The 16,272-nt window shown below is 38.8% G+C and overlaps 1 protein-coding gene across 1 annotated transcript in view; it reads right to left on the bottom strand.

Annotated features, from left to right (window-relative positions):
- Positions 1-16,272, bottom strand: part of LOC122797756 (transient receptor potential cation channel subfamily A member 1-like) — a 1,191,690-nt gene that overhangs the window by 501,104 nt on the left and 674,314 nt on the right. Inside the window, exon 12 of the mRNA XM_044066280.1 lies at positions 13,666-13,835. Within this exon, the coding sequence (XP_043922215.1) occupies positions 13,666-13,835 (170 nt within the window). The remainder of the gene's footprint in view (positions 1-13,665; positions 13,836-16,272) is intronic.

Below are 16,272 nucleotides of genomic sequence, written 5' to 3'. Positions count from 1 at the left end.
AACATTTAATGAATGTGTTCATAGGCTCATAGGTTTATAGGTGTGTACTGGGCTAATGGCAATGGTAGCCTTTGCAAGCCTAGCCCATAGAAGTGCCCTGGCATTATACCACCCAACGTTAGTTCCCAGTGCCGCTATCAAGTAGAGCCACTGCAGTGATCCCCGCAGTGATCTTTCTACTTCCCATCCACTCATCAAGATTTTTCTTGAAGAGGACCAGTGAGGTGCTCTTCTTGACATGTATGGGATGTCTATTCCAGGGCATGGCAGTCTCTGGGTTATGAACCTGTCCCTCCAGCATGTTCTGTTGATTGTGGTAATGAGGTTGAGGTCTCTGGAGCATGTGGTGCAGAGGGATTTGGATTTCTTTAGATGTAGCATTTTGTGACAGAGCTGGGTCAGACTTGGCTTTGTAAGTCAAGCAAAGATTGCCTCTTAGCAGACGATATGAGACAGAGAATAGCTGGAGTTTTTTGAGTCTGTCCATGTAGGACATGTGTTTAAGGCCTAGGATCCTCTTTGTGAGGTACTTTTGTGGCCTTTTTAGCTGCTGCATGTGTCTAGTGAGGGACATGCCAAATGGGGCATTATACCTGATGATTGGCCTAATAAGGGAAGAGTAGAGAGAGATGATGACTTCTTTCTTCCTGGATGCAAAACCCTTGATAATGAGATATGCGACATAGAAGGACTTTCTGACCACAGTGGCAATGTTTTGATCAAAGGAGAGGTTGCTGTCAACCTGTGTCCCCAGATCTCTTATAAGGCTTTCAGTATTTAGTGCACTCCCATCAATGTGCTAATTAGTGGGAACTGCGTTTTTCCCAAAGGGGATGATGACAGTTTTTTTGGCATTAAGCTTAAGGCCATGGTTTTGACACCAGTCATTGGTCTCAGTGAGGCCTTTCCTATAGGATGTCTACATCACTTGGGGAGTTAATAATTTCTCCCAGCTTGCAGTTGTCTGCAAACTTGGTCAGTTAGAGTCCCACCATGTTGGCCTGGACTTCTGAGAAGTAGATGCCAAACAGAAGAGGACTCAGGACTGATCACTGTGGGACTCCACCCGTGACTGGTTGGCAGTCTGACTTGGAGTCTGCCACTTTCACACAATGGCTTCTATCTGTGAGCCAGTTTGCAACCCACCTAGTGATATAGGGGTTGATGCTTAGTTTGGTGAGTTTATCAATACTTCCTGATTGGGGAATGGTATCAAAGGCCTTGGCCAGATTGAGGTATGCTGTATGAACTGCCTTGCCCTCATCCACAGCTCTTGTAACTGACTCAAAGAAGTCAACCAGCTTGAGCAGGCATGATCTACCTTTCACAAGGCCAAATTGTGTGGGAATCTAGAGTTTGGAGATTCGCTATATCCTTGTTAATTAGGTCCATGATGTTGCGCTCCATAACCTTACATATCAGACTCATCAGGCTAATGGGGCAATAATTCCCAGGGTCTGTAGTCACTCCCCCTTTATGGGAAGGGATGATTGAAGCAGTGCACCATTCAGTAGGGACAAAGCCTTAGGTGAGGCTGTGATTGAACAGGGCACACTGATGTGGTGCCAGTTCACTTTGTAGTTCATGTAGAACACATCCAGGGATATTGTTGGGTCCCATGGAAGCTGTATTCTTGGTCTTGGACAATGGAGCTTTAACCTGTGCTGCAGTAATGCCGGGAGCCAGGCAGTCCTCCGGTATTGTTATTGGTTCTTTGGGAGGGGGGGTAACGCTGGCACTGAATCTGTCAGCCAGTATGTTGGCAATATCTGTTGACTCAGTATAGGAGGTACCATTGTGTAGTAACTCAGAGAAAACCTGGGTATTGCTGTGGAGATTCTTGATATAACTATAGAAGGCTGTGTGGTTGTTTTTAGTGTCTGCTGCAATTCTGCCTTCATAACTAGCTTTAGAGGTTCTGATGAGGGATCTCAACTTTTTGTTGAGGCTAATAAGGGAGTTTTTCCAGTCTTGGGATCTCACCTTTTTCTGCAATAGTTTTTTCCTTGTGTTGTAGAGTTTATTAATGGCAGGGGACCACCAGACTGACTTCCTTTTTTTTTGGAGGAGTGCATCTGGGTTCTGTTGGGTATGGCTAGTTCCATGCATTTATGTATGTGTTTGTACAGTGCATTGGTATATGATTCGGCAGTCATGCATCTATTTTCCATTGACATGGGTGCCGAGAAATTAGCCACCTCTGTTTTTAGGAGCCCAAAGTCAGCTTTGGAGAAGTTTTTCATGGTGGTTACCTTTGCGTGGGGTGTGGGTGAGATGTGGATTTCCATGGTGATTAGTTTGTGGTCGGATCTAACCAGGGAGGAACTTACTATTGGTGAAGAGCAATGTTTGCCCATGTTAGTAATAACCAGGTCAAGGATGTTGCTTCCTCTAGTGGGGGTAAGAATGAACTGGTCCAGGTCATTGGAACTGATGAATTCCAGAAGCGTTGGGCCAGTGTATTGGTGCATGAGTAGTTTTCCCGGTTGATGGAGGGTTAGTTGAAGTCACCTAGTATGAGAATGTTGGGATGGACACTTATAGTTTCCAGGGTGCTTAGGAATGTGGCTTGAGAGTCTTGGGACATTGTTGGGGACCTAGAGCAGGCTACAGCCTGAATCACTGTCTTACCAAATGTTATTTGTACCTGAAGTATCTCAGATACATTATACTGGGCTACTAGTCTGGAGATATGCATATCTTTTATGAATATGGAGACATCCCCTCCTTTGGAGCTTAGGTCCATGTTCTGGAGCCGAAAGGTGTGGAATGAGTCATAGTCTGGTAGCACAGGGGTGCTTTCTGCTGCTTTAAACCAGGTCTCTGTTACAGCACAAATATCGATCTTCTCCATTTTGAAGAGTGTTTCGAGCAAGTGCATCTTGAGATTTAGATTTCTAGCACTGAGCAGCATGAACATCAAAATGCATTTATTTATAGCTGTTACAGTGTTAATTTGTTCTTTGGAACTTCGCCTAAAAAGGCACTATAGGGGTTACAAGAACCTTAGCAAGTATCTGGAAACCCAGGGTTGACAAATGCAGACCATCTCTGGCAAAGCATCGAGGTCTGTCAATCATGTCATCCCAGGCAGACAGATACTGGATCCCCTTTGAATGACACCAGAAACTTAGCCAATTGTTGAAGTCAATCATTTTCTGCTTGTAGTGTGGTATCATTCTGGACGATGGTAGGATGCTGCTCAGGACTAGGGTAATACCTGACTGGGCCACATAATCCAAGAGCTCCTCCATGTCTCTTTTCATGTAGTCCAGGGAGGTGCATCTCAGGTCATTCACACCCACATGCACAGTGACAGAGTCATACTTGTTCTTGTTGTGGAGTGACCTGAGTGCATGTGTTATGAGTCGGATTCTGGCACCTGATTGAGAGCTGACTGTTACCTTCTCCTTATTCAACCTAGTGAGTGGGACATCAGTGTGCCTCAGTATTGCATCACCTATGATTAATATATTGAGCAAGCTGTTTTGCCTTAGTGGCTTAGGTTGAGGGACACACTGTGTAGGTGAGCTATACGTCTTGTGGTTTGTGTTGTATTGTGCTGATCGAGTGCATTTATGTCTGCTTGGGTAGATTTCTATTGAGACCCTCAACGAAGGTGGGTGTGTGATTTGTGTTTTTAAGTGAGAGCTGTGATGGTGGGTGTTCTGGAGGGTTATGTGTTGCATGTGGTATGGTGCAGGTGTTGACCTTCTCTTGACCAAGCTATTCCAGTCTTAGCTTGAGAGTGCATGGCTTCCAGTTTGGATATATAAGTGCATCTGTCACAAGTCTGAATGCTGGGAGGTAAGAAGAGAGGGTTGTCTGTGTGCATGAAGTAGTTGCTACATTGTCTCAGAATACCCAAATTCACCAGGTTAATAGGAGAAAGCACAGGGAACTGAACTGTAGACATGCCAGGAGGATGGTCACAATTACTAGGCAATGGAGCTGTTTCCTTATATATTCCTTTTGCAGGAAAAATGTCACTCAAGGTGTGTGAGTCTGTACAGAGCACTGCCAAACACTTAAGGGGAAACTAATAATTCGACCCTGAAAATGTAAGGATGAAGCATTTAGGCAGATATTCGGAAGTTAGAAAGAAATCAAGAAGTACTTACTGAAAAATAAAGAATTAGTGCATTGTTTTTGGGGTTTTTTTGTTGTTTTTTTATGTCATGAGGAAATGACAGAGAATGCGATCTTGTACTGGTGGAACACTGATCATCTATCGAGATACAGGGTGATTACTGATGATATTGATTACTAGACTATATCAGAGCAGCACAGAAGTACCTGTTGCTAGAGTATGGATAGTTACCTGATCCTATGATATAACTATGTCACAGTTTGCTAAAGAGTCTGACACAACCTGTATATATCTATATCTATATATATATATATATATATATATATATGTGTGTGTGTGTGTGTGTGTGTGTGTGTGTGTGTGTGTGTATCTACTTCAGAACACCAATGTTTCACTTACCCGACTCCCATTTCACTGAGATGAAAGGACCGACAACTGCACGACACCGACATACAAAACACCAACCTTTTATGTGAGGTAAGTAACCACTTAGCCATCCCAAATAAAACAACAAAATGAAGCAAAACTAAACCCACTGATGTGGGGGGCTTTACCCCGCACCCCCCCCAAACTAAATAGACCAACTCCGAGATCACACTACCATGAGGGTAAGGGGCAAAGGTCAACAGGATGCCCAAGGAGTTATTTACCTCGTGTGAAAACTCGGTGTTTCGCATGTCTGTCTTGTGAAGTTGTGGGTCCTTTCGTTTGGGAAATGTCAGTGTCGGGTAACTGAAACTTCGGTCTACTGAAGTAGACCCATATAAATATATATTTATATATATATATATATATATATATATATATATATATATATATATGTAAATTAGATACATAATATATATATATATATATATATATATATATATATATATATATATATATATGTAAATATATATAGATATATATATATATATATACATATATGTATATATATATATATATATATATATATATATATATATATATATATATAGATATGTATATATATATATATATATATATATATATATATATATATATATATATATATATATATATATATATATATATATATATATATATACATATACAGTGCAATAAAAAAGTATTTTCCCCCTTCCTGATTTCTTATTGTTTGCATGTTTGTCACACATAAATGTTTCAGATCCAAAAAATTTAAATATTAGACAAATATTAGACAAAGATAACCCAAGTAAACACAAAATGCAGTTTTTAAGTGATGATTTTATTTATTAAGGAAATAAAAACTATCCAAACCTACATGGCCCTATGTGAAAAAGTAATTGCCCCCATTGTTAAATCTTGAAGTAACTGTGGTTAGTCACATTTTTGGGAAAGCTGAGTTTAATTTCACTAGCCACACCCAGGCCTGATTACTGCCAGACCTGTTGAATCAAGAGATCACTTAAATAGAACTTGTCAGACAAAGTGAAGTAGGCCAAAAGATCTCAAAAAGGAAGACATCATGCCGCGATCTAAAGAAATTCTGGAACAGATGAGAAAGAAAGTTTTGACATCTATCAGTCTGGAAAAGGTTACAACACCATTTCTAAAGCTTCGGGACTCGTGCAAACCATGGTGAGAGCCATTATCCACAAATGGAGAAAACATGGAACAGTGTTGAACCTTCCCAGGAGTGGCTGGCCTACAAAAATTACCCCAAGAGTGCAGTGATGAGTCATCCAAGAGGTCACAAAAGAACCCAGAACAACATCTAAACAACTGCAGGCCTCACTTGCCTCAGTTAAGGTCAGTGTTCATGACTCAACCATAAGAAAGAGACTGGGCAAAAATGGCATGCATGGCAGAGTTCCAAGGTGAAAACCACTGCTGACCAAAATAAACAAAGGCTTGTCAAACCTTTGCCAAAAAACATCTTGATGATCCCCAAGAATTTTGGGGAAATAGTCTGTGGACTGATGAAACAAAAGATAAACTTTTTGGGAGGTGCGTGCGTCCCGTTACATCTGGCATAAAAGTAACACAGTATTTCAGAAAAAGAACATCATGCCAACAGTCAAACATGGTGGTGGTAGTGTGATGGTCTGAGGCTGCTTTGCTGCTTCTGGACTTGGAAGACTTGCTGTGACTGATGGAAACATGAATTCTGCTCTCTACCAAAAAATCCTGAAGGAGAATGTCCAACCATCAGCTAAGACCGCAAGCTGAAGTGCACTTCAGTTCTGCAGCAGGACAATGATACAAAATCACACCAGCAAGTCCATTTCTGAATAGTTGAAAAAAAACAAAATGAAGGTTTTGGAGTGGCCTAGTCAAAGTCCGGACTTGAATCCAATTGAGAGGCTGTGGCATGTCCTTAAAAAGGCAGTTCATGCTCAGAAACCCTCCAATATGGCTGAATTAAAACAATTCTGCAAAGAAGAGTGGACCAAAATTCTTCAACAGCGATGTGAAAGACTCATTGCCAGTTGTTGCAAATGTTTGATTGCAGTTGTTGCTGCTAAGGGTGGCACAACCAGTCAATGGGTTTAGGGGGCAATTACTTTTTCACAAAGGGCCATGTAGGTTTGGATATTTTTTTTTCCTTAATAAATAAAATCATCACTTAAAAACTGCATTTTGTGTTTACTTGGGTTATCTTTGTCTAATATTTACATTTACCGAATAACCAAATGAAAATAAGAAACAACTCGGTAAGAAAACTCCTTTATTAAACAATAATCCAGTAAGTGCTTTTGTCTCCCAACACTGAGACTTCATCAGACTGAATTAAATATTGAATACATTCAATTTAAATACTTAAACCAACTTGTCACATGACTTTCAGAGATCAGTGCCTTAACCCCTTCCTTCTCAAATACGCCACAAAATTCTCTCGGCTGTTTAACCCTGGAGGAGTAACCTATTATGTTTATACCATAATATCTGGGAATCAGTTGATGTGGTTTCATAATTTGGTGCTCTCTACTTGGGTATGGCCATGGCATTTGACTCAGTTCCCCATGCAGAAATTAAGATGACCCTATTTAAATCTGGAATCAACCAATACATAATAAAGTGGGCTGGTAGTTGGCTGAATGAGAAAATGCCTAAAGTGAAAACTAAAGATAATAATTCTAAAGAAAAAAGGTTGCAACAGGAGGTTCCTCTGGGTTCTGTTTTCGGACCTTTGTTGTTTAGTCTGTTACTTTCTGACTTACAATCTCTAAAGATTTTAGTCAGCAAGTTTACAGACAATATAAAAATTTGGGTGAGTATTACCTGTTAATGATTAGGCTAATTTGCATTGCTTCCTGGATACCATTCACTTAGGACTTTAAATATTAATATGGTCCTTAATGCCAGTACAAGTAAGATGATGAACTTTGGGATGAGTAATCTTTGTTTTCTATATGACTTAGGTCTGCTGGTGAACTGTAGTCTAAAATATGATGACAATTTAATATTTGTAATAAAAATTGCAATTATTTATTGTTTATTTATTTATTGACATTTGATTACCAGGAAAGTCTGACTGAGTAGAATTAGAGGCCTGGGGAGAAAAGCTCCAAAATATTATAAAACATTTTAAAAACAATAATTTTACAGTCTTTAAAAATAATACAAAAAGAAAAATACAAAAAAAAAACATAAAAAATAATATAAAAAGTGTGTTATTAGAGACATTCTATGTAGTATCTGTAGTCATGATGAAAGTGTTTTAATACCCTACAGAAGGCTGTAGTAAGATCATATATTAAACAGTATGATTCTGCCTGTATTTATAGTTGTGCCCAAATATCCAGACTGGAACGAATTCAAAAGTATTTTATGAGACAGTCTGATGATGTTAAGACTTATGGTTAGAGAAAGAGACATGAACGTCTGTCTTAGTATTCCTTACATTAAAGACTGGTTAGAGGGAGACCTGATTCTTGCATCTAAATCTTTAAACAATGTTATATTATCAGACACGTTGGGTCTTAAATTCATTCAGCACTGTCAGTGTACTAGAAATAATTGTTTTTTGTAAATATGTAATGTGGCACTCTTTTTGAGGAAAAGCTCTTTTCATTACAGGCTGGGAAATTGTGAAATGATCTCCCTATAGAAATCAGGAAGGAGTCTAGTCTCAATATACGCAAAAACATCTACTGACTTTTGGTTTGGCAATAGGTTTTTAAACCTCAGTAGGAGCCTGCAAATTCATTTAATTTCCCTCTTGTGGCTCTGAGTCTGATTCTCACCAAACATTGATCACTGAACATTGAAAAAGGTAGTTGATGACCCCCGCAAGGAAATAAAAAGTGACTTGTGTGTGATGTGAAGAGATGGAAATGCCTGCCCTTAACCAACATTTATGTCAGCCAGAGCCCTGTGTGGGTACCATAAACCAGCATCCCACCCCCCAGCTCTTCAGCTGAAGAGGGAAAAAAGCACTTTAAGCACTTTACTGTATCTGTATTAAGCCATCTACTGATTGGCTTATTACAGATAAACATCCCCCTCAAGATCATCAATTGAAGAGCAAAAAAATGGACCAACCAGGTGGCCAGATGTGCAGCAGGCCCTCCACCCTCCTGACCAGCCATTCAGGACCTGTTTCTGTGCCCTGACCTTGACCCTCTTTTAGAATACACCACACACAGAGTACTGCAGCACTCATGTTTGACCTCAAATGCAATAACTGCTTTCAAAATCCTGTATTGCATTAGATACTGACACTGGCTGTCCATGCCCCCCAACAGTTTGTGCCCAGGTCAGTTGCTCTTTTTGCTACCGCCCCCCCCCCCTTGCTACACTACTGCTCTCTGGTTGTTCACACCCACATCCACATTAGCCACACTTAACTGCAACATGCAACACTTTCACATGAAGGCCACCTGCTATGCCTCTCAACCTCTTACAGCACAAAATCTGGACAAAGCCACACAATGGGGGACAAAGGCCAGAAAATAGTGACACTTTTTAAATATTACTCTTGCAAACTTAGAAAGGTGATAGAATAACAGGTTCTGCATTAGCATGAATTTTTGAAGGATATGAAGTCTGAAACTCAAATCTCTGACGTCAGTCCTCAATGTTTTGCCAGTGAATTGTCAGAAAACCTCAATTTTATGAAAAACAGACCAAAAATATGAGGCAAAAATCTATACATTCTGCGAAAACCTGGACAGTTGAGAGTTATGCCACCAGCCACAACTTGAAACAGCCCTTAATGGACAATGATTTACTAATGCTACAAGTCACCAAAAGTTAGTAAATTTCTCTGCCAACTTGTACTTTCCTCGGATTAGATAAGACCTTATAATAATATAATATAATATAAATTAAAAAAGTATGGAGGAAAAACAATCAAAATTGTAAATAACACAAGTAAAGATCAAGCCTAAGAAATATCTTCACTGACTTAGGGCCAGATTCCAAAAGACTAACTCTGAGGTAAGTCACTTCAGGTGTAAACCTGTTTATTCACAGGTCTTACACTGAAATAAGTCACTTACATTCAGAATAAGTCTTTCAGAATTAGAGCCCTTCCTGTGTAACCAAATGCACTGCAGGTGCAGTATTGAATGTTTAATTATCTTCAATGTAGTTTAGTTTTAGCCAGCTAATAGTTATTCACACCTACCTAAAAAGCAGTATGTAACTGCTACATTAAGTCTTGTAAACCATCTTAGCTGCAATGCAGCAAGTTATAAATGCCTTAAATTTTCCACAGAAGTAGTAGTAACCAAACAGTATCTTATTTATTAACTTTATTTATTCTCCATCAGTTTGAAGCAGAGTTCCTCCCTATCCCTATTTAAGAGCAACTTGGACCAATGGATGGGTAATCAGTAATCCAAACCTGGTCTGGTGCCTATGTCTCTAATGGATACAGGTAGTCAGTAAATCACTACCTATATAAATCAAATTTGTGGTTTGCATTTGGGTCACATGGCTAGGCTTCTATTAGCCCTAGTGGTTATTAGCCACTTGTATACATCGTGAAGTATCTTTATAATGTAGACATATTTAAGGTGGCATATATCCCTCATTTTAATCTTTTTGCTGCATTTTGTCATAGGCATCATTAATAAAAATGGTGCAGATGGATCAGACCTTATCCCCACAACATGCTGGATGATACTTAAAGTGTAATTTAGATAGATTCATAGATTAGTACTAAGCTAATTGCCCTTTTGAGCTATTTTAAGCCTAGCCAATTATCCCTTGGGAGACTTAAACCCTGCACATTGTGTTTATAAAGCAAACACCTTAACCATTAGGCCACCCTCTTCCAGTTCTTCTTGACTGACCAACCAGCATTAGATTCATAGCATGTTTTCTTTTTCTGTTGCACCTACATTTTGCATTGCTTTTTAAGTGACTGAAATGTTCAGAGCATTTTCTCACAGGACTTTGCAGAAAATGGCCTACACCCAAATGGATATTGCTGTTTGATAACTATCAATAAATAAAGGAAGCAAACCTTTCAACTGTCCATATTTTTGCCCTGTATTTTTGCTCTGTTAATCATAAAATATTTGTGATTTTCTGGCAAATAATTAAAGACAAAAGTAACTAAATAATGACAGAAAATTGAGTTTCAGACCTCATATCCTTCAGAAAATGCATGACAACACGCCACCTTTTATTCTAACAACGTTCTAAACTTATGAAGAATATTTAAAATGTGTCCCTATTTTTGGGTCTTTCCCCTCCATTATTTTTGGCTTTGTTCATATTTTTTTGTGCTATGATGTTAAAAGATATGGAAGGAATGAATGCTTGATGGGTCTATACACAGCTAATTGGCCAGCAGGAATACCACACACACACACACACACACACACACACACACACACACACACACACACACACACACACAATACAGTTGGTTTTATAGCAATTCTTAGACTGGTGTGCCTGTCATATCCCACTCATCTGACATACGTAACATACTGCTGTGAATGTTAGTTACAAACTGAGCAGATATATCTGTCTACTCCTGTTTCTGAGATTGGGGGCGTATCCATACATTGCCATATGCCACACATGCACAGTAGCCCCCAAAGTGTCTGTGTGTGTGTGTGTTTATACAGTAACTTACAACTGTTCATGTTGCAGTGAAATAAGACTTGGTTGTGAAAAGGCTAGATACTTGCATAGGGTGAGCCATGGACAGATGGAGGGAGAGGTGGTAACTGACAGAATATGTAGACTATTACATGGCCCACAGAAATGCTCTGCTAACAAAGGAATGTAGACATGTAACAGTCTAACTATAACCAGCACTCACAGGTAAATATGTACTTGCATTTCTGCATAGACCCAAGGAAGCTTTATATGAGTGCCTCTGTAGTTCATTGTCATAAAACTAAAGACAATAGCTACCTTGTGATATCTCAAGAAATTGTTTGAACAAACTGAGAGCACAGCTGGGAAGTATTCATATTAGAGAGCATGACAATATAACAGTTGGGGATGCATGACTGGCTGTGTGTGTGTGTGTGTGTGTGTGTGTGTGTGTGTGTGTGTGTGTGTGTGTGTGTGTGTGTGTGTGCGTGTGTGTGTGTGTGTGTGTGTGTGTGTGTGTGTGTGTGTGTGTGTGTGTGTGTGTATGGAGGGGTAATAAGAATACATTAAAGATGGTCTGTCTGGACAAAATCTAAATAATATACATGTAAATTGTCTTTGATTACATGCTTGTAGAGTACACTGTCATGTCCTGATCTCAGTGATGCTAGCTTTTGTGCATATGTTTAGCACTTTTTGATATATTTACTTTTGTCCCTGTCAGTTGCATTGACAGGGACCGTATTGATGAAACCAGCCAAGTATAATATCTGCATGAAAACTGAACCTCCAATTTTGACACAGGGGAGCAGTTACATCTGTGAAACAGCTCTGCCCATGGTGTATTGTTGATGAATACATTGCATTCATATCTATGCTGGCATGTCATGCTAAGAGGCACAGTTATCACAGCATAGCATACAGGCATATGCTTTACTTACAAAGAGTATTACTGAAGTCAAAAGAACATGACCTTGTATCCCGGCATTCTGAATATCAGAGAGATTCTCTGTAGTTCCCACACCACCTGTCCTGCGTCTTCTTCTGCATTATGACCTGTTGCCATTCCCTTGTGGTAGGACTTGGGACAATGTTATGGAGCCACTCTGATTATTGCCTTGTAGTCCTATCTACCTTGCCTGTAGGACTGAGCACTGCTTGCTAGACAATGGGAATGAGTAGCAGTGCATGTGTTTTGGTGGGGTACCACAATCTTCAGTGCTACAGCCAATCCTGACTCTCATTGCTGGGCAAGAGCCTGTCTACTCTAATATTAATGCATAGTTTGCCATCATACACAAAGACAGCTGTTTATTTATTTATTATTTATTTTATTTTATTTTACATTTGTTGACCGGGCTAGTCTAACTGGATATATGTCCATTTTCAATAGAGGCCCGGGGAGAAAAGCTCCACATTAAAACAGATAAACACACAGAGTATTAAGAATTCAGTTACAGAACATTAAACCTCAGATACAGATAGCTTGTCAGACTAAAACAGGTGTTTAAGGTAATTTAGCAAACATGATGGAACAGAAAACTAGAACAAAAATAAGATAGGATAATCCTTAGTTTTTTTTTTTTTTTGTGTGAACACTGTGAGAAGAAAGTCTTCAGAAGGATATAGGAGATTCCCATCTCAAAGTTATAAGTAAGGAACAGAAGAACAGGGTAGTTAAAAACAGGACTGGGAGAGTAAGTGGAGGGGGTTGTAAGCTGTGGACTCACTTTTCTCATTATCAAGGTCCATTTGCATATGTAGAGAGCACCACCAGCTAGTGTGCTGGTAACTCATGTTAACCTTCTGCTGACCTGTTTATTCCATGTTCCTGGACTTTGAGGTCACGCATACTTTTCTTTCATTTGACCATATGTAACAGGATGTGCTATATTTATGAATTTCATCCTTTGTTAATACAGTTTCAAAACAAACAGTAGAGTTTAAAATGTCAACATTTAAATGAGCAAAGATAAAACAAAGTTAATATAAAGTATGTGAAACACTTAAACACTGCGGCTATGGATTTTATGTACTTTTTAGCTTTTTTATTTTTTATAAATGTAAATGTAGCATTTACACTACATTTTGCATAGTACATATTTTACTCTTTTGATAAGATATTTTAAGTTTTACTTCTACTATTCATCAGGGTACATTTTAAATGAAAACCTTATTCTTTAAGTTTGAATATACTGATGTTACACAACGTATCACAGTTGTTTTCAGAACAGATTTTGAAAACAAAACAGTTTTCACTCAAACTGAACCCAATTTAATGTACTGCATCGATTTAAAGCTGTCTTTTTAACCCATGGCAACATCTATAATTTAACTAAGCTCTTTACAGCCTTTTAGTCTCACTGAGCATAAATACACAGGATCTACATTTACACAAACACAGATCAACATATTTCAAACTCACCATTTATTAAAATGTGTACTCACTTCTTATATCTAATGATGTCAACATTTGACATTCAATGATTGTAATATAATGCGAATTGAAATACCTAGAAATGTATATAATAACAGTGATGCACAAAGAAGTAGTTGATGAACAAACGTACCTGGCTGCAAAGTGTAGTGGTGATTTTTTGTCTTTAGACTTTGAGTAAATAGAAATCTTCCAGCCAAGAATATTATTGACAGAATCTGGAACTCCCTGTCGGCAAGCATAATGCAGTGGAGTGCACCCTTCATTATCTTCATCACTTAGCAGTTCTCTCACTTGGTTATTCTAAAAAGAAATGCATTTTCTAGCAATGTCATTAAAGGAAACTGCATACAGTGAATCTCATTAACAGCAATTATTTAGAACTAGAGCACATACATCTAATATTACTAGCAGTCATACCTCTCAACTGTCTAGATGTTCACAGAATGTCCAGATTTTTGGATCATATTTTTGGTCTGGTCCCCATAAAATTTGTAGTTTTCTGGTAAAAAACTGGAATGATATGATGACTGAAGTCACTAAATAATTACATATATTTGAGCTTCAGACTTCAAATCCTTCAGAAAATGTATGTTAAAGCTAGCCCTGTTACTCTAGCAACTCTCAACATTTATAAGAGCAGTATTTAAAATATGTGCCTATTCCTTTGCCCCACATTTTGTCCGGCTTTGTCCATATATTTTGTCAGGCTTTGTCCATATATCTTGCACTAAGTGGTTGAGAGGTGTAGTATAATAGAAGTAGAGCTGGTCTAATTAGTTTCAAAAAAAGCAATACTTAATCAGGGCAAGTAATATTTGTGCCATTCCACATTGTGAATTCAATAGAGACAGGGATCCTAGACAGCTTCCTTTAGACAAAATATGATAAGAAAATGAGAGAGAGAGAGAGAGAGAGAAAGAGACAGAGTGCTGAGAGTTTAGCTCAGGAAATCCAAAGCATATATTGAACCTGATGCTTGCCATTCAGCTTCACTAATTTATTACAGGTCATCATTATGCACTGCCAAACTACATCTTACACCAGTTTCATCTTCCTGAATTGGTAGATGACAGTGGCAAGCCACAAAAACAAAGGATGTCCTACTATACTGAGCTTGGTCAGCCTGATTTTTGAACTCTACATTATCAGCAGACTTCACAGCAAATATTTTTCTAGCTTCAGCAGGAACACTTAGATTTAGGTTACCAACTTATATCCTTAACTGTTAGCATGCAATGCATACAGCTGACATCCTTGTTAATTCCTATTTAGTCTAGAACAAGATTCACCTTAACAAATAAAATGCATATAATGTCAAACAGGTAAACATATATTGTGTACTATCTCACATGAAACTTATGTTATTATTTCCTGATGGATATAATATAGAGAACCATTTGAAGGTGGGGGTCTTCAGCTTTGCTAAGGTCTGAGCATTCTGCTTGCAACAGTAGCCTCTCCAGTCACCTAGGACCTTGAAAATAATACATCACTTTAATCAGTTTCCAGTATCTTACTTTTACTTGCTCACAAGTGATTATCAATTATTAATGTATCTTGTATTGGCCTGTTCCAACTAAATACATTTTTAGAGAATTTAAATCATGTTATTAAGGCACTGGACTGTACTTATTTGATATGTTTGCATGCATATGCAGGTGTTGTGCATAGGGCCTCCTAGGAAAAGTGACAACTGGAGGCACTCTTGTGACAGAGAGATTACCATGTTTTTTTTAAGCTAGCATCAATATTTTTCACAAAGCCACTAACCCACATATTCAAAGGTTCCTTATTATCTCAGAGTGTTGAAAGAGGGCTCACTTCATCCCCATCCCCAAAAGTGCAATCCATAATTCCAGTCAGTTTATAGGTTTATAGGTTGGTACTAGGCTATCAGCCCTAGAGCCTATACAAGCCTAGCCATAACAATTCCCTGGCTATTTCTTCCCACAGTATTTACTTCCCCTGGACTCCTGCCTAGCAAGGCAACTGACGTGATGCCCAGGGTTAATTTCCTATCTCCCATCCAATCATCAAGGTTCCTTTTGAAGAGGGCTAAAGAGGCACTCTTGCTTGACATGTATGGCCAGTCTATTTCAGAGTCTGGGGAGTCTCTAGGTCAGGAAACTATCCCTCCAGCATGTTTTGTTCATTGTGATGACAAGATTTAGATCCCTGGAGAGTGTGTCTCTCTGAGGGATTGAAATTTCTTTAAGTGTATCATTTCCACTTTTGGGTTTGACATGGCCTTGTATGTTAAGGAGAGATTGCCTCTGAGTAGATGATATGCGACAGAGTATAGGTGTAGTTTGTTTCTACGGTCAGCATAAGGCATGTGCTTTAGACCTATGATACTTTTAGTGATGTATTTCTGTGGTCTTTCCAGTTGTAGATGTCTTGAGAGGTACATAGCAAACAGGGTGTTGTATTCTATAATGGGTCTAATGAAGGATGAATACAGTGGGATAATGACCTCCTTTTTTCTGGATGAAAAGCCCTTAGTGATGAGGTGTGCCACATTGAAGGATTTCCTGACTGTTGTGGCGATGTGTTTATTGAAGGTGAGACCACTGTCCACCTGTGTCCCTAAGTCTCTTATCACACTTTCGGTGTTTAGTGTGCTGCCACCTATATGGTAATTCACAGGTACATGTTTTTTCTCAAAGGGGATAACTATACATTTCTTGGCATTGAGCTTGAGCCCATGGCTCTGGCACCAAGCATCTGTTTCTGTAAG

The sequence above is a fragment of the Protopterus annectens genome, chromosome 3.part1 (genome assembly GCF_019279795.1).
Source record: "Protopterus annectens isolate FY-2018-M chromosome 3.part1, PAN1.0, whole genome shotgun sequence".
Classification (NCBI taxonomy): domain Eukaryota; kingdom Metazoa; phylum Chordata; order Ceratodontiformes; family Protopteridae; genus Protopterus; species Protopterus annectens.
The sequence above is the reverse complement of the archived record's forward strand: the minus strand, read 5'-3'. Positions and strand labels throughout refer to the sequence as shown.